Below are 23,266 nucleotides of genomic sequence, written 5' to 3'. Positions count from 1 at the left end.
AAAATATCCAAGCAGAATCCAAACTGAGCTCAAAGGCCGACGAGGGGCTCGATCTCAATACCCTGAGATCATCACCTGAGCCAAAACCAAGAGCTGGTCCCTTAACCAACTGAACCACCCAGGCACCCCTGTACTTTCTCCTTGGTTTTTCTGTAAACCTAAAACTGCTCCAAAGAAATAAAAGGTAATAAAATAAATTACTTAAAGATAATAATGAAAATGAGTAAATAGGCACACATGCAATGAGTTAAAATCAAAGCTTTAACTGAACCATTGTAAAGGCAAAAAGAAAAAGGGCTGAGAGATAAATTCTCAAGAACCAAATGCATAAAAACCCAGTACATTAAAGATCTGAGTTTAAGAACATAAGCATTTGTGGGTATTATAATTCTTTTGCACTAAGAGAAACCTGCTTGTTGGGAACAGCATGATAGAGTAGCGAAAAGAGAGGCTAGAGGGTCAGAGCCCATGTTTAAAGGCCAAAAATCCCAACCAAACAGATATCCCTTATTACATACCCTATAGGGCATTGTTAGCTTTACTCCCACCCCCAACCAGATTCAAGTGGGTCAGGGACCACACACAGAAGGATGACTGTAGCCAGTTCTCAAGGTTCTTCAAGAGCTCACACATGAGTTTCAAGAGCTCACACATGAGTTTCCACAGCTCCTGTCGAAACAGGGAAAGCCTTTGTTTTCAGAACATGGTCCTCCTTGCCAACTTTGCCTTTGAAATCAGGTGGCTCTGGAAAAGGCTCCAATTCAGTTGGTCTAAGTTTAGCCACTGAGCACTTTGCCTTGCCTTTCAAAACGTCATTGATGAGTATTCAGTCCTGGTTCACTCCCAAATGGCTCCCACAGTCCCACCCCATCAGGGGTGTTGTGTGAAAGCCAGCACCTCGGCCAGGCCTGTCCCACAATCTGTAGCACTCTGCCTCTTTCCTAATGGGGAGAGGCCGGCAAAACACCCTGACACTCATTCCCCTCTTCAACTCCAGAAACACCAAGCCTCCAGTCCAGGGTCAGACTCATGGGTGTCCAACCTGTGCAACTGCAAGGCGCTCCATGCTTGGAAATACCCTGCACTTGACCTAATGCTCTGTTGTTGCCATTTTGTCATTGAATATTTCTCAGCAAGGTGTCCTCTCCCCATCTTCATTTTTGCACTGTCCTCTGCAAATTATGTAACCTGTATTGCTCTGATCTCTTGTTTATTGTGTAATATCATAACTTACATCATTATGTAGGTTAATTCTCCCTGAAGTTCTAACCAGGAATTACCAATGCTGGTGGCCTCAGGGACAAGCGCGGAAGAGGGAAGGATTGCAGCCGGTGTGTCAGGGAGCCAGTAGGGGCGCTGCAACTGCGGGGAGCAGAAAGCCTTGTGGCCGCCACCCCTTGCCTCTGCTAAGTGTTGTCCAGGCCCAGGCCCAAGAGAGTCAGATCTTCCAATTTTTAAAGAAAAACTAGAGACATACCTAAAAAAAACCCTCATCATATTTTAAAATATTGGTTCAGTTTGGAAAAAATATATTCTGTGTAGGCCAAAACACATCTGTTTGGCCCTACCTGCAACCACTAGTGTATGACCGCTGGCTTAGAATATTAAGAACAAAAGCATGTTTTTAAATTTCCCTTCCTATTTCTCAGTAAACTTAATCTTTTTTTGTTGTTGTTTTTTTGTTGTTGTTGTTTAAATTAGAACAAAAAGTAAGTTAACTTGTAGACGATAAGCCTTAGGAATAAATGTCTGACCCCATGAAGAGAAAGGACTCCTTTGGTTTTGGTTGGATGAGTAACAATGAGGACAAACTGCAAGGTAATTCTCAATAGATTATCTTGCATATTAAATTATCACTAGCTGCCCTGCTGCAGTTATTAATATTCTTGATCAGGCATGTGACTTGAATAAAGGATAATATACCATACTAAGGAGTGAGTGGGGTTCGATGTCCTTTTGGGCTTATGACCAACAGCTGGACTCGCTCCTCTACTGCTCTAAGAGGTCCAGGATAGTTCTGTTACCTTAGATGAAGGGATTAGGAGGCAGCCCCTCTCTTCCTGATTCTAGGCATATACTCAGTTAATAAAATTTGGGGGTACATGAGTCCCTATGGGCTCAGTTTAAATGAGTGAAGGATTATGAAAAACAATGGGTTATGAGTTCTTTAGAGATATTTTTTGACAACAAGATGCACAGTCATTCCACCAGAGGCTCTCACTCCCCATTCCCTCCCTGCTCCCCCTTTTCTTATAGTTCTTATTTTAGGGCTCTATTTTGTAACTATTTCTCTTCTCTTTTCATCTACCTGCTGGCAGGCATTTCCACATTTTATTCATTAAATTAGAAGAAGCGGTCCAGACATGCTGAGACTAAAAGACTTCTTTCCTGCCCAAATTCCCCTTTGGCAGGACTGCCGTGTATGTTAGTAGATAAGAATGCGCACTGCACACCTTTAAGGGGTTCCATTCCTACTGTCATCTGTGGGAATATCCCCTCCTGGAGGTGAACAGAGTTCTAAGGGCACAGCTATACATATTGTCATTCCTCCTGGCTTTAGACCTAAGGATCAGGATAGTGACTTAATTAATATATTCGAACCTCCTGCTTACCCTCCTATAATGTGTATACCCAGAATCTGTCACATGGGTACATTGCAACATCTGATCATGTTACTTTTTTCCATTAAAAAAAAATCATTAATTTTTCTCTCATGCTTTCAGGATTAAATTTGTTAACCACTGGATTCTAAGTGTTGATTTATCATGATCACTTTACATGGGTTTAAAGAAACAGATTCCTGGACTCCAGATTGAAGATTCTGGCTTGACTCAAGTAAAGTCTGGGAGTCAGCGTTCTAAAAAGCAACCCTTCCAAGCCCCTGCAAGCCTGGGCATTTCTGATGCATAGTCATGTTTAGGCAACACTGGTCTGTGTCCATGGTGGACCCCAAGGCCTTCCACAACTAGGCTTCAACCAATCGGACTCATTTCATACCATATGTTGCATTTCAGCTTTTCTGGAATCTTCACCCTCACTGAATGTACCATGCTCTTTGGTGCCTCAATTACATTACACATTCTTTCTGTCTGTAAGAGTTTTCTTGAATTTTTTTCAGTCAAGTGAACTTGTTTCTTGACTTTAAAGACCTAAACGAAATGGCATCCTCCTGAAAGGATTTCTAGTACTACCTCATCTAGAATCATTTATTCCTGTCTCTAGGCTCTTACAAGAGTATGTCGGCTAGAAGTGAACCTTGGGGCGCCTGGGTGGCTCATTTGGTTAAGCGTCTGACCCTTGGTTTTGGCTCCAGCCCTGTCCTGCGTCGGGCTCAACCCAGAGTCTTAAGATCCTTTCCCTCTCCCTCTGCCTCTGCCCCTCCTCCTGCTCACTCTCTCTCTTTTAAATAAATAAAATATTTTAAAAAAAGAAGTGATCTTTAAAAATTGCTGCTCATATACTCACCCAAAGTAAGTTTTAAAACTATGTACTTAATTTAACATAGGTTTATTTGTATCATGTTTACATCATAAGTTTCAATCACTACCAATGATATAATGTCTAACATAGTAAAACATCAACTCTCTATAATAAATATATGTCACCACTTTAAAAAAATAGATCTAAAGTAATCTCAATACCTGTTTTATGTTAGGTTCTTGCAGAAGACACCATTTGAGTGCAAGGGATTTATTAAGCAGGCGCTCCCAGGAGAAACGGGTAAGGAAATAAGAAAAACATGATAGGAGTCAGGTGAAGTCCCAGCCTCAGCCTGACACTATTGGGAGCTTAAATGGCAATTCCATGTCCAAGTTTATCCCATATCTGGGCAACAGAGTTGCCTTTTGAAGCTCTGCACTTGTCATTATTGGATAGGAGACAGTGGGTGTGTATGTGACAGCAGGGTGGGAGGTGGATAGGAAACAGACTTCCAGAATTTTTCTTTTTTTGAGTGCAGAGGCTCCAGAAGTCTGAAGCGGGAGCAGCAAAGCCTAGGATCTGGGAGAGGAGGCACAGCACTAAATAAAGGGAACGTTGCTACTGGGATAGGTTCCAGAGGTAGCAACAATATCCCGACAATGTGATGTTACCGATAATTTAAAACGTATGTTAGACTTCAGATTCTGGAGGATGGAGTAGATAGGGTTTTCCCATTCCTTCCTCTAAGTAGAACTAAAAACTCTGGACATTATACATAAAGCAAACATAAGAAGACTGAAAGGTGAAGAGGGGAAGGTGGACTGGCTAGGCATCTTGGGATCTGAAGAACACAGTGGTAAGTTCTCTGGTGTTCCTTCTTCCCTCACATATCCCGGACTGGGAACTAGAAAAGCCAGGACCCAGAAATGCCAGTGGGCTCAGACTGCCCCTGCCCACCCCACCAAAAAGGGTCCTAATACAAGCCTGTTCTCTTTAGCCAAGGAACCAGGAAACCGCGTAACAAAAGACCTTAGAAAGGAAGAGCTGTACTGGAGAAGCCCAGAAGTTAGTTGGAGCTTAGCTGACAGGCAGATTGGGGCAGGAGTTGGGAGTTAACTGCCTCGGAGGTCAGAGCTGCTGGAATGGGTGAGATGGCTGGGATGAAGAGAGAAATGCAAGAAAGCCAAAGACAGAAATATGGGAATACCTATCCATTATTGACATTTGGTTTACAATTAGAGAACAATTTGATAGCTTTAAAAAAAAACAAAACAAAACACATGCTTACTGTCCCTCTCTGGAAAGTCTCAGATCATTTCTGTATTTTTCCAAAGTTAGGAAGATGATTCTAAGGTGTAATCAATGTTGAAAATGGTTAAAAGGTTTCAGAGAAAAAGATTTGAGAATTCACCATAATCAGGGCAGAAGAAAGCATTCGGGATGCCTGTGGGCACAAGGTGATTAACAGCACCAAATGCTGCAAGTGGCAAGGGCACTAAGGATTCAAAGGAGCTTCTTTCTGGAACAATGAAGGAGAAGACTGTGCTGGAAGACTTCCGTGGGCATGTTAAAAGAAATTAGAAAAGTAAAAACATTACAATCTTATTATAAAGACCTAAAAGAGAGCAGTTCAGAGATAGGATAGAAAAAGGGAGGGAAGGAACAGCCCAACATCACGGACATCGTCCCTGAGGAATGTAGAAGATAACAGATGTTTTTGAAGTCCATCTATTTTAAAAATGAGAGTGCGAAATGATACGTTAGAAAGCAAGCGTCTGCGGGGCAAATCTGAGTAGAATTTACATAAAGACTTAGACGAACTATAAAATATTAGGAAATGCCAAAATCACAACTCAGTGTTTATTATGTTGTATAATTTTTTTCTTGACATTCTGATAATTTTATCCTAGCATGTATTAGTTCTAGGACTAATAATTTCTCTTTAAGTATAACTTTTATGATTTGATACTTTCTGAAAATACAGTATGAAAGCATCATTTTCTAATGAAAATGAGAATAAATAGTAACACATATGCAAAAGTCTATTAATAACTTTCTCATTTTTATTTAACGTGATGCTGTCAGCACTCCTGTCATGTAAATACAGCAGCTGTCAGAACTATTATACAGAAGAGGAACCGAAAGCCTTGGGAACTCAATGATTTGTTCAAGGACCCTCCAATTTCCATGCAGCAGTCACAACTTAGACCCAAGTCTTTTGATTCCTTGAAACTTTCCAAAATAGTATACAAGGATTCTATAAAGATTCCTAGGTCTTAAGTTATCACTTCTGACCAGGTTTAGTGAGAAACCAGGCCCACCTGTGTGGCAGAGACCATGCCCCTGGCAAGCTCTGGTCTGTGAGAAATAATGTGAAGAGGGCTCAGGTATTTTGTCCTGTCCAACAGCAGTTGTTTTCTCCACAAAGTCAAAATAAAGGGAAGGATTTGTCACTGGACTCCACAGTGACAAGAAGCAAGCTCATCCCCCTTTAAAGGCTGGAGATTTCAAAGTGAAAAAGGAAGTCAAATATTGTGATGACTTTTACTCAAACATTTCCAATGTTAAGGTTCTCTTGAAAGAGTATTATAATTCTGTTTTGCAGAAGTAGAAATTGAAACTTAAAAAAGAGAGGCATTAAAAAGTCAATTTCATTTTTGCAATGAATCTCTATGTGACTAAAACGGATGGTATTTAATGAGCAAATATTATACACAGCTATTTTAAAAAACTAAGGATTTCTCTAAAATATAGAGAAAGAATAAGTCTTGCTTCTCTGAATGGCTCATACACTCAAGAAACTAAAATACTCTTGTAAAGAGCAGCTTTGTAATATCTATTAGAAATATTATTCTACCAAGACCAAATCTTAGTAATCTTCGGGGAAGATAGTAACACTGATTCCTGGGTCATCATCATTTTCACAATCTTCATCATTTTCTTCAGTAATATATTTGCCATGTGCTGCTTCTGGGTTTCTTTTCTTCTTACGAGTATATGATGAATTATTTTTGTCTTTGATTTTCTCTTTGGGATATGAATTAGTAATAGTTTCTTTTTCCAAAGCATGTTGTAGGCAATTATAAAACCTGTAAAGAAATAAGTATTACTGTTATATTTGTGTTCTCAAACAGAATGACTAAAATACATCTATAATTTTTAAATTCTATAAATTTGATAATGTCTCATATTAACATTAAAATATAAATGAATCAGAGAAATAATATGCTTTTTACTTTTACATGATCATTTAATTAGGAAGTGTGTTTTCAGTTCTTCAAGAACACACCTGAAAACTGGGTTGGAAACACCTCTTAACAATCTGTTTTCTACCCCAACTTCTATTCCACATGTACGAGCCAAACAAAAAAGGTAAGAACAGAAGAGTAATTATTTTTCTTTATAAAAAATGATAAATGTAATAAAATTTCACTTTAGAGAATTTGGCAAATATATGAGGTTAAAAATATACTACCTCCACAGAATTACCTAGAAATAACCTCTCAGTATTTTTATTCTTTCCAGTTTATTAATGTATTCTGAATTAATGTATTTATATATGTACCCACAAACCTACTGCTTTTTACAGAATTATTATAGTTTTACATTGTTTTATCAAATTTAGTATTTATTGAAAACATTTTCTATATTACTAAGTAAACAACAAAATAACACTTTTTAATAGTAGTATAACATTATATCATCCAGGTTAGCCTTAATTTGTTTTCAAACTTGCCCTAATACAAACAACAGTGTGACAAACATTTTTAAAAATAGTATGATCTGAGTTTCTAGCTACTTATTTAGGACAGACCGCTAGAAATATAACTGCCTGGTTAAAGGGAGAATATTGTAAAGCTCTTGATAAATACCACCTGTTTTCCAGAAAAGATGTTCAAAAACATATGCTTCTAACAGCAGTACTTGAAAGATCACTTCACTCATATGTTGAATATTACCATAAAAAATAACATTGATAAGAGACAATGGTATCTTATAAAATAATAATTATCATTTTTGTTTGCGAGTGAAATTGTTTTTCATGTTTATTAGTTATTTTGATTTTTTTAAATGTGAATTACTCTTTTCCTTTCCTCATATTTCTACCTTGGTTTTAAATTTGTGCTACAGTGTACCATTAGTTCCCCCCCAATTGGTCTTCACGTCTTTTCTCCTCCCATGTTAATACCTAACCCAACCCTCCACCTGACACAGCGGCTTTCTGCACATGTGGGAAGGCAGTGAGGCGGCATGGTATACTGCACGTGCTTCACATGCTTGCCACTGGGAAAGTTAAAGGGAGGCTAATTCCAACCTTACTGAGTCTCGATTTCCTCATTTAGAAAAGCAGACATTATCCTGTACCGAGCTGGGTTGTCAGAAGGTTACAGGTGACCTATGTAAGTACTTGGCACAGTGCCTGGCACAAAGTAAGTTTTCGATATGACCATTTTTATAGAATATAAACTCTATGAGACCGAGGACCCCATCTATCTTGTTTCCTGTTTCATTCTTAGCATGTAGTACAATGCTAAGACATTCGGTAAAAATAAGTGAATAAATAACCACTGAACAAAAAGGTGAATATGGATGTGTTACCCTAGGTCCCCAAGCAGAGTAATCTGGAAGCTGAGAACTCCCTTGTTTACTGTGGGGATCTCGTGCTTTTATGTTCTATTATAATGCAAAGTATGACAGGGAATTTTTGACAACTATGGAATAGATTGCTATTTGGATCAATTTTCTTATTTAATTGAATGAATAGGCTATAAGTTCTACTTGTAAAGGCTCTAAAACTGCCCTAAAAAACCAAGATAGTCACCTGTTTCCAAATAGTCCAGCCAATTTTAATATGTACCTAACATGATTATACCATATCCTATCCATATTTCAAGAACTTACATACTCACCAGTTATGTATACCTGATATCCAGCACCATGTCTGGCAAATAGTAGACACCCAATAGATATTTCTTTGGTAAATAAATCAATCTCAAAGAGGAGGTATAGTACAGGAAAAACAGTATAGTAGGAGGTACAGCAAAAGACTTTGGAAAATACTATTGTATAATTTTTTAGACCCTGTTCCATGGTAACAACCTTTTAATTTAATGTACCCCTATATCCTTACCCAACTGAAACCTGGTTCCCCCATAAAGACCATCTGCTTTGCATTCTTCTAGAGTGGGTATGCTTATTCTTTCTGTATCTCACCTAACAGAGTTGGGACGAGGTGAGAATGCAGCTGGCTCACCAACACTTCACCGCCTAAATTCCTTCATCTGCCCCTCATGTCATCTACTGATATTTTATTCAGTCTCTTACATTCATGAAAATTTCTACACCCGGCATAATCTTTCCCTCCAGGTCTTACCATCATCCCAGGTGACTTTAATGACTGGTGTTCTTCTAATCTTCCATACTGCCTATTTAGAAGAGTTTAACACAATGACCCAGTAGAATGACTCATTTTATCTAAAACGTAAGTCCAGGGAAACCTGGGTGGCTCAGCTGGTTAAGTGTCTGCCTTCAGCTCAGTTCATGATCCTCAGAGTCCCAGGATTGAGCCCCACATAGGGTCCTCGCTCAGCAGCGAGCCTGCTTCTCCCTCTCCCTCTGCCTGCTGCTCTGCCTACTTGTGATCTCTCTCTCTCTCTCTCTCTGTCCAATAAATAAACAAAATCTTAAAAAAAAAATAAAAAATAAATAAAACATAAGTCCAAAACTTCATGCCACCAAATGATGTGAATCATTTCACATCATTGTTCCATTGATAAGAATGATTCACATGATAGCTGAATCACCCCTATCTGATCATAAGAGGCTATCCACGATATGCAATTCCATTTTTTCCCATTCTCCACCCAACCCTGAACTTTAGACTCAGGTCACCGAATCTTTTTTCTGGATTATACTTTATTCCTAGAAAATTAAAGATAAGATTAAATTGCTCTTTTATGATCATAGAGAATTAACAGCTTGTGTAAAATACCCTGTCAATCACACAAAAAAAGTAATTAAAGAGGAACAGATGCTTTACTTTAATCTTCCATTAAAGAACCTAAGAATTTAAAGCTACATCCTTGGGGTACCAAAAACAACTGGTAAAATGGAAAATGACCCTGTTGTCTGAAAGCCAAGAACAAATACTCCAAATACGTTTTCCTTTTGTTTTTTAAAGGGAATTTTTAAAAAGTTATTTGGGAAACTTTCTCAATAAGTCAGAAATTTGTTTTGCAATTACATGCTCTCCCCTCATACGATGCCCCTTTACACAGCACTCTGAAGCCCAATTCTCAAAGTGCAATTTTCTCCATTCTTACAGACAAGAAAAAGAACTCAGAAGATAAAACGAAATGTATGCACAGGCAACTGTCTTCCCCACCCCCAAAGAAAATCAAATTGTCTTCAGTTTCTCTACTTCTGCAGTCAGATTATCATGCCACGGGGCAACTTGTACTTAGCTCTCTCCATGACAGAACTTTTCAGAGCAGCTCTAGGAAAATGAATTCTTTTTTTCAGGTCAGTTAGAGAACTACTTGCAATAAAGAGCTGGTATTCTCTGACTTCTGAAATAGGAATATAAAATTAATGAAATCTAGCCACAATTTCATACCCTTTTAGGGTTCCATTATTCACACATAACAAAGAAAGCTATTTTCACAGATACGTATTTAAATTTTAACTTGATTAAACTCTAGCATTTTTATTAAAAAACAGGTATGTGACAGAGCCTGTGTCAGGTGCTAGAAAAGGAGGTAAAGGACCCAGCTGTGCCCTCGAGCAGCTCAGGGTTTAATGGGAGCTGCAGAACTGTAAAGACACATTCAGCATGCCATGAAGCAGACAAGATGAATGGGGAGTACAGCAGGGGTACCTCGCTTCAAGTGAGTTCATGAAATGCTCCTTGAGAAATAACCCAATGCCGGGGCTGAATTACAAGGATGGACAGAAGCTGGCTAGGTACAGGAGAGGAAAAAAATGAGGAACAGACTATCCAAGGGAGAAACTATACAAAAATAAAGTTATAATAATGTAATAATAAACTATACAAATATAAAGTTTTCACTTTATATTATTTGCTTCTTTGATCTTAAGTAATAGGGAAATGTGTGACTTATTATTTACCTGTTTTAGTTCTGTTTTTAAAAATAAGACAGCAACAACAAGGAGTCTAAGACATCTGTTATCCTTGCCTCCTCCTCCTTTCTACCCCCGTTTCTAGTCTGTCACCATGTTCGGTTCACATTCTGCACTACCACTCCCATTCATCTTACTATTCAAGCTCCTATTACTTCTCACCTGAACTGTGTGCCAAGAGCCTACACCGCTCACTCTTATCTCCAGGCCATCTTACATGTCTTCCAGAATAATCATCTAAGGCTTTGAAGCCTCATAAGTAGCACAAGGATGGAAAAAGTTAACAAATTTAGCAAACACTTATTAAGCACTATTCTCATGCCAGACCCTCAGAGAATGGTAAATAAGAAACTGTCATTGTCTTTGGGGAACTTAATTTAATGGATTAACTTTTAAGTTCCTTTACTGTTTATTATTAATTCAATAAACATGTACTGGTTTTCTACTATGAGCTGGACACTACCTTAGGTTTTGGGATAAGAAATATTTAAAGCATGTATGAGTATGGTTGGTGACAGGGAGAACTCAGTCCTATTTTCAATGTGACCACACTATAGTGGAAGAAAAGGACATACATGCAATTAATTAATGTAATTCAATATGGTTCATATTTCTGTTTTGTACTGAGGAATAAACTGTAACAATATTGGTAAATAATAAAAAAATCTGAACCAAGGAAATGGCTATGGGGTTGAGACTAGGACAAGAAAGCTAATGAGGGAAGGCTGATGGAGTATTCTAGTTAGATATGTTCCAACGGTTATTGGCTATACAGGCTCAGGACTTGGGAGAGATGTGGAGGACCTATCAATTATATGGGGAAGTAGCTGAAGGAATGGGCTAGGAACAACAGGCAGCACAAGCAGGAAGGAAAGCAGCAGAGGGATAGAACAGAATTTCATAGACTTGCCAATAGCTGTATGAAAAAATGCTCCATGTCATTAACCATCAGGGACATGCAAATCAAAACCACAAATACATCACCTCACACCTGTCAGGATGGCATCTATCAAAAAACCCACAAGAGACAACAAGTATTGGCAAGGACCTTGAGAAAAGGGAACCCTTGTGCATGGCTGGTGGGAATATAAAATAGTGCAGTTCCTATGGAAAACAGCACAGCCGTCCTTTGAAGAATGAAACATGGAACTACCAGATGATGCAGCTATTCTACTTCTGGGCAAATATCCAAAAGAACTGAAAGCAGGGCTCAGACATTTGTATACATGTGTTCCTCGCAGTGTTATTCACAAAAGCTTAAAGATGGAAAAATCCCAATTGTCCACTGATTGAGTGAATGGATAAATAAAGTGTGGCCTACAAATACAGTGGAATATTATTTAGCCTTAAAAAGGAATGAAATTGTGATACACGCTACAACATGGATACACTCTGAAGACCGTATACTTAGGTGAAATAAGCGAGACACAAAAGGACAAGTATACTATTCCACTTACGTGAGGGACCTAGAATAGTCAAATTCAAAGTAATAGAAAATAGAATGGTTACCAGGGACTGGGAGTCTGGGGAATGGGGATTTGTTGTTTAACAGGTTCTGAGTTTGAGTTTAGGATGATGAAAAGGTTCTGAAGGTGGACAGTGCTGGCTGCTTAACAGTATGAATGTACATAATGCCACTGAAATGTGCGGTTAAAACTGGTAAGTTTTATGGCATATATATTTTACCATAAAATAGAAAAGTTAAAAAAAAAAGCACAACTGACCTTTGGAAATTGATTTTTACTTTTTCTCTCCAATTTGCTTTATCAACAGTACTATATGCCAATGTAGTCAGCCCTTTTACTCTTTATTTACCATTTTCTTACAATATAGTTCGTGAAGAGAAGAACATGGCTAATTTCGTTCTACTCATACATAGTCAAATAGTGGTTTCATCTGACCCAAGTCAGTCCTGATCTCTTATTAACAGATCCAAAGAGAACCTTTCTTTTATAATTGGTAAAGAGATCTCCAAACTTCCTATTTTTTAGTTAGAAATCATTATATATAAAATTCTTATTCTTCCCACTAAAAAGTGGGTTTGGGAATTGTTTCAAACAAACAAGACCTTTTTTTTTTTTTCATTAAAAACGTTTTACCTCTTAACTTTGATTTTTACATCTCTAGACTATTTCTTATTGCTGACATATTACTGATTAGGACTTGACTTTTAAAAATTCTACTATAGTTATTTGAATTGTGAAACTCTGGTCCTATGACAAACCAATTTCATACTCAAAGTCTGATTGCAGAACTTATCACTTCCAGTATTTATTTTTTTTCACTTTTCCACATCGGAAGGGTAACTTTTTCTCCGCATTTGGTTGAATGTACAGCTGTTCCCAGAGGAGCTCTCTAATTTGTTCCCCCTTTCTGAATTCACATGTAATCTTCTAATCAGTATCTTAAGACACTTTCTGCCCTTCTTTAATTTTTCATTGATTTTATATGATGAGCATGGCTCTCTTGATAGCAGCATGCATACTATAATCTCAAAACATACTTTTGAGTCGATGGATTTAAAGTGTAATTTGATTTTACAGCTGGTGAACGTGGCTCAATTAACTTCACCAGGGTGTATAGTTACTTGCTCTTGGGCTATATTTATAATCTTGTTGAAATTCAAGTAAGGAAACAGAGAAACTGATTTGTTACTTCCTACATTTTAGCAAAGAGCCTCACCGGAATACAATCTAAGAAACATAGTAAACTTATGGAGTGGTACCAATAAGTACCTAGATGTAGTTCAAACTCGGTAGTCTGGTGAAGTGGCTGGGTGCTCCTTAGTACTTACTTGAAATGATCACTTCATTTAGAATGTTTGCTCAAAGCACCTAGTAGCCAGGGAACCCCTCAGGTTTTTTCAACCAGGGGTCTACTAGAAAATTAAGCTCTAATGCCCCAAGACATCCATTGTCTATAATGAGTTATTTCTCTCCAATGTATCTACAATAGAAGATGTACACCATTGTTGCAAGAACTGAGAAACAGTCACTTGAATAAGTTTGTGACTTCTGTGGTTCAAATGAGGAATCCTGGTTAAGAAAGCCTGGAGGGTTTGTAATGATGTGATCATAGGTTTATTTTCTATATGTGTCACTGAAGAAGGAAAAGAGTGACCCTATCCTGAGAATCCATGACATGACAGGGATAGGGCCAGTCATTATATAGATGCTATTTATACTAAAACTGTTCTTTAAGACAGGTATTTCTCCTAAGTTAGATGGAAGACAAATGAAGTCAAGGATGTTGAGTAAGTTGTGGTGGAACCCGGATTCAAATTCAGTTTTGCCTCTGGAGCCAAATTCCACACTGCTACGGTTGGCACTTGTAGTTTTAGCTACTTCAAAAAAAAAATAAACAAACTGTAGGTATTAAAAGAATTTTAAGCAGGCAAGTAAAATAATAGGATTCCTTTGTACTTTACAGACAGGATTCTGATGGTGATGTAAAGAATGGCTTGGCAGAGAGACACACCAGAAACATTCTATTATGAGACCAGCTAACAAGGCTATTGCAGTGGCCTTAAATAAAGAAAGTGACAGTAGAGATGATCTAAGAATAATTTAGGCAGTGACTGACTGGTTGTGAGGTAGCCAAGGAGGTGGGGAGAGGGGGGAAGGACATTACAAACGATAAGTTGGCCATCACTCCTTGACAAACTCAGAAGCGTACATCTTGCTGATGCCAGATCACTGGCATTCCTTTCATATAAGAAAGATAGCATCATAGTCACCTCTTCATGTCAAAACTCTATTTTTATGAAAAAGTTGACAAGAAAGTAATGTAAGAGTTTTATTTACCAGGAGGTAAAATTTAAGAAGAGAAGGTATAAAGATGTGAATTGATAGTCATGATCCTTCCAACGGGGACAATTATGGCAGTTGTAGATCTAATCCGTAAGAACCAGCCACATATGTACAAGATTTATTAAGCTAAAATTAACCAGGTTGCTTTTCTCAAAAGGAGATTCTAGATAATTGCCAGCAGATCACATTCAGGGGGCAGTGTGTACCTCTTCCCTGGCTGCCTTCAACTTCATCAGTCATGGTCCCCATTGCTGTTGGGCTCTCTTACCTGAGGGATGATGTTTCTCTCCCTTTATGCCTGTTCCTACCAGTCACATCCCACTACCCTGAGGGAGCTTCCCCTTTACACTCCATTTAGTAACCTTTACTGTCTGGGCTACTCTCCTCTGTTACTTTGATCATTTTTTTATTATCTGTGATAAGATTACAAATAGAAAAGTTAAATGTGTGTATCAGTATTTTCAAGGATGATTTAGATATATGAGTACCATAGAAACATCCAATTAATATACCTTTCAATTCTCTTCTTGTTTTCCTCCATTTTTTGATTTGCTATCTGTAACAGGAAGTCGATATATTCCTCAGTCACCATCAGTTTTCCCTTATGGCTTAATGGAACTTCTAAGCCATGCGTGCTCCGGATAGCCTGCAAGGAACAGACAATTTAGATATGATGACTTATGCACTAGAGACACTGAAGATAACTAAAGAAAAGTCCCATTTAGGGCTGTGTTTAAACATAGTTTGGTTCCATTACAGGCTTTAAGTTTATGTTTTAATATACTTTAGCTAAACATAACTGAATCAAAGGAGATTAAATGGACTTTCCCATCACATAAAAGTTATTTCTTAAGAAAGTCATTCTATACATTGTCTTTTAGGAAAGCAGAAAATACCCAAAAACCCAATCACTTTAACAGTTTCACTCTCACTAAAGCTTAGAAAGCTTTAATAAACTATTTAAAGAAAAGAAAAAAAATGAAATCTCAACAGAAGCTTCAAGGAAAAAATCAAAATGGACTGAATGTGAAAGAGCCTCTTAGTGCTGCTTGAGCAGAGTGTGGTTATGAGAGATGAGAATAAACCATGCCTGGTCTATCTCCCAAAGGGGCTGCCTTCTCCATGCTTTAGGGTTGCCAATCTTAGTAACCTCTTGATGAAACAGCCAATGTGTTCTGAGTAAATCCAAACGGTGGAAATGGTTTAAGAACAGCAACAAAAACTAGTACAAGAAATAAAAACTCTTTCATTGAACTTTTACTGAGCATCTACAGTGTTTTGGCCTCATGAAAGGGGTGAAGAAACAGAATAAATATAATCTCTGCCTTTAAGAGCTCACACTTTAAAACAGGAAATAAATAAGTGAACAAAGAGTGATAAGACAACATAGGTGTTACGCCAGGAGAGACACACACACATATGTACGAACGTGTCCATGAGTGTATACAGACACATACACACAGTGCTAAGGAAACATAGAAGAGAAGAACTGATTGAGACTGAGGCCTCAGCTTTATGGGAAAGGTAGCATTTGAGTTGGGGTTTTAAGGATAAGTGCCATTTCACCAGGTATAAAAATAGGGGCAGGGGACATTCCAGCCAGAGAAACAGCTCATCTATAGTCATGGAGACATGAAAGAGCACGATACATTTGGGAAAGAGCTGAGTTTTCTGTCTGGCTGGAGCATAAGTATGCTAGCAGAAGATGAGCATAAATAAGGTAAGTGGAAAATAGTTTGGGTAGGGCCTCGAATACAAGGGGAAATATATGGAGACCCTGACTTTTTTAAAAGGGGGATTCTGACAGTATTGGCTAGGGGGGATGAAAGGAGAAGATGGATAGCAGAAGAACGAGTCAGGAGACCACTGTAAAGACTGGGGGAGGATCATGATGGCTTAAGTAGGGGCAGTGACAGAGGGCTTGGAAGGGTGGAGTTGGGCATAAGAAATTAGAGGCAGATGTGACAGGACTTGTAAGTATCTAAACACAGAAGACAAAGGAATGGAAAGTGAATGAATGGTTCTGTTCTTGCTTGGGCTCCCAGATGGAGTGTACAGGAAGGAGACAGGGACACAAACCAGTACTGTGGGCTTTGACTTTCTAGTTAGGCATGTTTCGTATTTTTTTTTCTTAGGTGTCTTTTTTTGTAAGCCATCTCTATTGGGAAATGGCAAATTTGTTAAAAATAGAGAATAGGAAAGTCTAGGAAGCTAGAATGGAAGAAAACCCGAAATAGTTCAAAAGCAAAGAATCCATACCATTACAAATAATAAATACTATAGAAGTCAGAACAGGGCAAAATCACTAGGAGCTGATTTGGCCATGAAAGGACTCAGAGAGGGTGGAGGCTTAGCAAGGGCTTTAAAGATCATCTAGTCCATGGTTGGCAACGTTTCTCTATAAAAAGATAGATAGTAAATATTTCCGACTTTGTGACCATACAGCATCTGTTATAACTACTCACTTTTGCCACTATAGCACAAAGGCAACCTGGATCAGGATTTTATCAAGTGGGATCTGACCTCCTGTGGACTGATCTTGGTCTCAGGGCAGTAGTTTGCTGGACCCCCTGATATGGCCAAGAAAATTGAGACCCTGAGGAATTAAGGGGCTTGCCCAAGTTCATGCAATACAGCTGTGGTAAGCCAGCAGAGGACTGTAGACACCTTGCCTATGATTCTCTCCACTACATCATGGTACTGATTACACTGAGCTTTGACTATTTAGGATGAGGAGGGCACAGAGAATCAGGCTGAAAGGAAGTAGAGGAGGACACTATAAAATAAGAGCTCAAATGCAAATCTAAGAACTTGACTTTGCTCTATAGGAAAGAGTAAAGTACTGAAGATTTCTGAGCGAGGGAATGGTAAGATTTGGGTAGGGAGAGACTAAAGCCCGGGAGTCCAAAGAGATTTTTCAATAATCTGAATCGCTTCAAGCCCAAAGAACTGCTTTTTGCCAAAAGTTTTCTTACCAACATAGTCTTGCCTCTCTTCCCCACGGTTATGCCAGAGTTCCTGAAACCAGAATCTATTGCCACTGAATGCTGTTAAAAAAAATAAACTGTCAAATTCTGATAATCTGGCTAATTAGATAAACCGGTTAGCTCTACAAATTACAGAAATATATATAACCTCAAACCTATAATTAAATTTAAAAACTAGTTAATTAAACTGACATTTTTTTTTTATAGATTTAAAGCTTAGAATTAAATCTACCCTTGGGGTGCCCGGGTGGCTCAGTCATTAAGCATTTGACTTTGGCTCAGGTCACGGTCCCCTGGTCCTGGGATCGAGCCCCACATCAGGCTCCCTGCTCCGTGGGAAGCCTGCTTCTCCCTCTCCCACTTTCCCTGCTTGTGTTCCCTCTCTTGCTGTGTCTCTCTCTGTCAAGTAAATGAATAAAATCTTAAAAAAAAAAAAAAAAAAGAATTAAATCTACTCCCATACCTATAAATTCAAGTATAATCTAAAAATGTTACCAGAATCTGTGCATCCTGCAACTGTCGACACTGCACATGGAGAATGAGTGGTTCAAATTTCAAAATGGCATCACCAGTTGCTTTCCTCAGAGCTGGCATCTAAATAAATGAGAAATGTTAGCATCAGACACCAATATATGATCCTTCTCTACGGTGACCTTTCACATTGTGCAACTTCAGTTTTTTCCAGAAACATTCAGAATCATCCAGTATCCTTTTTCTGTAATAACTTTTCACTCTGCTCTCTTGGTCCTCTTTCTCCAACCACTGATTAACCTGGCTATTCTTTTAAAAGACCTGGTTTCTAATTCTCCCATAAACCCCTTGTGTCATACTTTCCAGCCATACCTTGGAAAGTAAACTACTGCTCTATTTAATTCCAAAACAGATTTCCATTAAGGAATATGGTATATGGAATATGGTATATGGTATATATTTTCATTAAGGAATATGGCTAGACCAGTCCATACAGCATGTTACTCTCGATTCTGAGGTCACGAGTTTAAGCCCATCTTGTACCCAACATGCACAGAGCCTACTTTAAAAAAAAATAAAGGAATATGATATGAAAGTTTTATTCAGGGTGTCTGAGTGGCTCAGTCAGTAAAGCCTCTGCCTTTGGCTCATGATCCTGGGGTGCTGGGATCCAGTCTCACATCGGGCTCCTTGCTCAGCAGGGAGTCTGCTTCTTCCTCTGCCCATTCGCCACCCTTTGTGCCCTTGCTCTCTCTCTCTCTCTCTCTCTCACAAAAATAAATAAATCAAACATCTTAAAAAAAAAGGTTCTGGGGTACCTGGGTGGCTCAGTGGGTTAAAGTCTCTGCCTTTGGCTCAGGTCATGATCTCAGGGTCCTGTGATCGAGCCCTGCATTGGGCTCTCTGCTTAGCAGGGAGCCTGCTTCCTCCTCTCTTTGCCTGCCTCTCTGACTACTTGTGATCTCTGTCTGTCAAATAAATAAATAAAATCTTAAAAAAAAAAAGTTCTATTTAAATGCTTTGTTATTAGATTGAAGTTTGAGATGCATATATGTGTTGAGCTAGAATTTATACAAAGTGGTTATTATTTCTGTCCACCTAGTGTCCTTGGGCAGTATCCTCCCTTCTTCACACCGTTTGATTCCAATGGGACTGTCGATCATGACCCTATCATGACTCATGACTCCTGCTATCATAATCTCAGAGATGCCAAGTGCCTAGGTCTGATCAAGGACAGCATTCCATTCTGGCAAAAATAACTGATCTCAAGAGAACATCTAACCCAAGCAGGAAGACTCAGACTCCTCTGGGAATAATACCTGGATATTAGCAAGAAGAAGTCCTTTTCTGCTGGGGCTACTGGCAGCTATTTTTCCTACCACAAAGACTGACTACAGCAGAAAAGAATACGGGTCAATATGCAGAAAGAACCAGTACCCAAATAAGGAGATGAAGAATGAGTGAGTACCTTAAGACAACACTTGAGTACCTGAATAGCTAATGTAAAGTGCCCAACTAATTCAAACTCACATGAACTCATTTTAATTTCCAAAACTAAATAACCTAGGATAGATAGGAAGCTTTACAAGAAAGCAACCCAGATAAATAATGTATAACTGATTTATGTCTGTTTGCTGGTAATATATAGATAGTACTATCCTTTTCTCTGACCTACCTTCTCCTTATATAATTTATTCCAGGTTACAGAGTTACCAAATGGTAGAAGTGAAATTCAAATTGTTGATCTACTCTGTGTCCAATATCCATGAACTCTCTATGTCCAAGGGGATGTGTTTTGTTGAGCAATAAGTAATGCTTATTGCTTATATACATATTTATACTTTTATCTCCCAAATCAAAAAAGTCATCGTAATGAATTCTCCTAGGCTTTCTAATCTTCAGTCATTATATTTAAGCACATAAATCCACTGTGAATGTGCTATTCTTTTCGTATGTATTTAATGTGAGTCTGAATTAAAAATTTACTTCTAAGTTTATATATATAAACTTACCACATCATCTTTTACACAAGGTTTGTGTGTAACCAGTAGCCAGCAACAGTTTTGCTTTTGAACCTCAAAACCATTTATACCCTAAAATAAAAAAATAAACATAATTTAATGTAGTCATATAATATTTACACAAATAATAAGTACAATGCATAGCATAATTGTAAGCTTTCTTAGATTAATAATCCCAAGTGGTAATTTTAAGTATTACTGAGAACAATTCACTAGGTTTTGGGTAAAGTTAACCTGAAAAAAAAAATGAAACCAAATTATTTGGTATAGAAAGAAAATAAATTTTTTATTAAGATATAAAACTTAATATTTTCTGATATATGGTCATGATTTTGTCAGAAGAAAAGGGATTATTGTAAGGGGTTATATGCTAGCAGCCTGAGTTGTACTCTAGTTGTTTTATTTGGCTTGCAAAAAAAAAAAATTTTTTTTTTTTTTTTGAGAGAGAAAGAGGACAGAGAGCATGCGTGGGGGGTAGGGTAGAAGGGGCAGAGGGAGAGAGGGAGAGAGAATCTTAAGTAGGCTTCCCGACTCTGAGATCCTGGCCTAAGTTGAAATAAAGAGTCAGATACTCAACCTTCTGAGCCACCCAGGTGTCCCTTGGCTTGCACAAAATTTAAAAAAGCAAACAAAAAAACAACTTGGAATTCCCTTTGTAAAAAAGCACTGTACCAATCCCACACAGGACCTGTTACTTTTTAGTGACAGGTGTACTGTTCACACCCTTATAATACGTCTCTAGTTTCTAAAGGCATACATTTGTAACATCGGGATTAGACTATATATATAGAACCAAAGGGCAGAGCTAGGACTGCAAGGTCAAAGCTTCGAGGAGCAATGCCTTAACATTAGCGTTTTTGTTTTGTTTTGTTTTTTATTAACTGAAAAAATGTTTACTTGTAAAGTTCTATTAGATTCTTTGGTTATAAACATATTCTACCCTCAAAAAAGCTGGAAAGAAGATGCAGGGAACCATACTTAGTTTAAATCACTGTACTTCTACAAAGTAACTGTTTTTTACAGTGAGTTCACAGGAGACTTGGCTGTCTAGCTTCATAAAGAGGAAGAGCTGTGCCTGTCCTAAGTAACTGGTTTGCTTTCATTGAATGACCTCAGTGACATTTATCTGATCTTATGCCGCTGCTCTAAATGTTAGAAACAAATGTGTGACTCACCTCTAGCAAATTTACAGAATCTAGGGGCATATTTAGGAACTAAAACTATCTCTAGTTTCATCTTACCTATAGTCCCTTCATCCAGATTTTCCCACTTTTAATTTTTCTTCTTATATTGCTTTTCTGTAAGCTAATGCAAATCCTTCCCAAAAATAAGGCTAAATGAAAATAAATAATATACATCAAATGAAAAGAGGTTCAGAAGAAGTCCTAAGGCAGTTCAGAAAAGCAGTCATTACTTACAAATGGGTGTGTATGCTTGTGTTCAGATGGGAGAGGGGAGTTTTGGAAGCCACATCTCAAATATACAGAGATGGGGGGAAACATTTCAGGAAAAATAAATATGAACAAAGGCAAGGGCAGGTAAATATAAGATGAAAAAAAAAAAGACTAGCTCAGTTTTAGTAAAGAGATAAACATGAAGAGAAGTAGCAGAAAATATCAGAGCAGCAGAAGGGTTGGAAGGTACACTAGAATAGGGGTTTGGATTTCGTGTTGGAAAAACGTGTAATAAAAGATTTCAGCATAGATGAGTGACATGTACAGAATTGTCTTTAGGAAGGTGGATCTGTTAACAGTGTATAACATGGTTTGGGGTAGAGAGAATGGTAGATCAGTGACCTATCAGGAAAACGCTGCAGAAATCCAGGTAAAACAGGGCAGTAGATGAGAAAGTAAGCCCAACTAGAGTGCCACGGCACAGGAGGCAATGATGGCAATATAAAAATATTCTACCCCACTAACCTGGGAGACCAGCAAATTATCAGTCAACGAGGGATCTAAAAAATGAGCTTGTGAGTGTGCTGTCTTTCATGCTTTGAATTCAATCCGAATATTAATACTGACATGCAGCTAACTTCTATAGCTCACTTAATATGGGCCAGGCATGATACTAAATGTTTCAAATTATCCCATTTCTACTACATAAAATCCCTAAGAAGCCAATACTCTGTTATCCCCAGTTCATAGAACAGAGAGGGGTTGAGTTTAGATAACCTTCCTAAAATCGCAAAGCCAGTAAGTCCCATAATTAGCTTAGAATCCAAGCAGTATCACTCCAAAGCCTGAGGGCTTGACCACTATCTCAGACTAACCCACACCGCGCTATTTTATTTAGCATAATGTAAAAATTACCAGAGCTGTAATAACGGGGCGGGCCACTAGGAGGCAGTATACGCCTTAACTCCGGAGACGTTCTATCTAGTAGTTAATTTGGTAGGACGATAGAAGAGAAAAGCTTCCCAGCCTCGCCGTGCTGGGAAGTTCTTAAATTCCCCCACTATTCAGAATCAAATTCTCTAATTCTTGCAACTCCGGGCATTCTCAGGCCAGCAGTTTCGCCATCACTGGGGGCCTGTCAGAAATACATAGTGTCATCAGCTCCGTCCCAGAATTACTGAATCAGAATCTGTGTTATAAAAGAGCACCCGTTGATTAATAGACCCTTTAAGTTTTAGAAGCACTGGCCTAATTCAACCTCTAAGTTTCATAAAGTACCCAAACCCACCCATCAGAACGACAAACACAGGCTGGACTGGGGTGCACTGGCGGAGGAGGGGTGGGGGTACAGGGCTCCTGGTGTTGCAGTCCGCAGGGCTGGCGGGGAAACAAAAGGGCCTCACCCCGTCTAGGAGGATGATGCGCCCCGCGCAGGAACTGGTGGTGAAGTACTGTTCTCGCCCATTCAGGAGCTGCACAAGTTCTACCACATCCTCGTCCACACTGCCCTTCCGGCTGAGGTCCGCTTTGCTCAGACACTGGGCCTTCCATCTCCTGAACTCTGCGGAACGATCCATGCGAGGAAGGCTTTAGAGTCTTTACTTTGACATCAGCCATCGCCTTTCCCTGGGGGAAGCCATTTTGAGGCGAGTGGTGGCCGGAAAGGTCCAAACTTCCTCCTCGTTCCGAGTTCGGGAGCGCGTCGTGCCCTCCCCTGAGGGCGGGGGGACGAGCGCGGGCGAGGCGGAGCCGGCAAGGGTAGAAAACGCCCAGGTCCGTCCCCTTTTTCGTGGAATCTGCTAGCCTTCGCGGGTTTTGCTTTCCCATTCTAGAACGGGGTAAGTGGTTTTAAAAAGTCCGCTCTAGTTGTTGAGGCAGCGGGTCTCGCCGCCGCTCGTCCACACAGGAGCCGAGTTTGACTGTGGTTGCGCTCTTGTCCCGCGGTCTGTCCTGGAGAATCGGAAAAAGGAGCTCGTGGCCGAAGACCTTTCCCTCTAGGGGATGCGAATTCCTCCTGCGTAAAT

General features: G+C 38.9%; 1 protein-coding gene across 1 annotated transcript; it reads right to left on the bottom strand.

Annotated features, from left to right (window-relative positions):
* Window positions 1-5,461: 5,461 nt before the first annotated feature.
* On the bottom strand, window positions 5,462-23,002 carry TYW3 (tRNA-yW synthesizing protein 3 homolog). The gene is made up of 6 exons (XM_032870122.1): window positions 22,646-23,002; window positions 19,840-19,920; window positions 17,852-17,950; window positions 17,345-17,416; window positions 14,882-15,015; window positions 5,462-6,509 (listed from the first exon to the last, which is right to left on the bottom strand). The coding sequence occupies exons 1-6, from the start codon at window positions 22,817-22,819 to the stop codon at window positions 6,290-6,292; spliced, it is 780 nt and encodes a 259-aa protein (XP_032726013.1). The 5' UTR covers window positions 22,820-23,002; the 3' UTR covers window positions 5,462-6,289.
* Between the last annotated feature and the right edge of the window lie 264 nt (window positions 23,003-23,266).

The sequence above is a fragment of the Lontra canadensis genome, unplaced genomic scaffold (assembly GCF_010015895.1).
Source record: "Lontra canadensis isolate GAN:19392208 unplaced genomic scaffold, GSC_riverotter_1.0 scaffold40, whole genome shotgun sequence".
Lineage (NCBI taxonomy): Eukaryota > Metazoa > Chordata > Mammalia > Carnivora > Mustelidae > Lontra > Lontra canadensis.
Note: the sequence above shows the minus strand (reverse complement) of the source record. Positions and strands in the feature narration are given on the sequence as shown.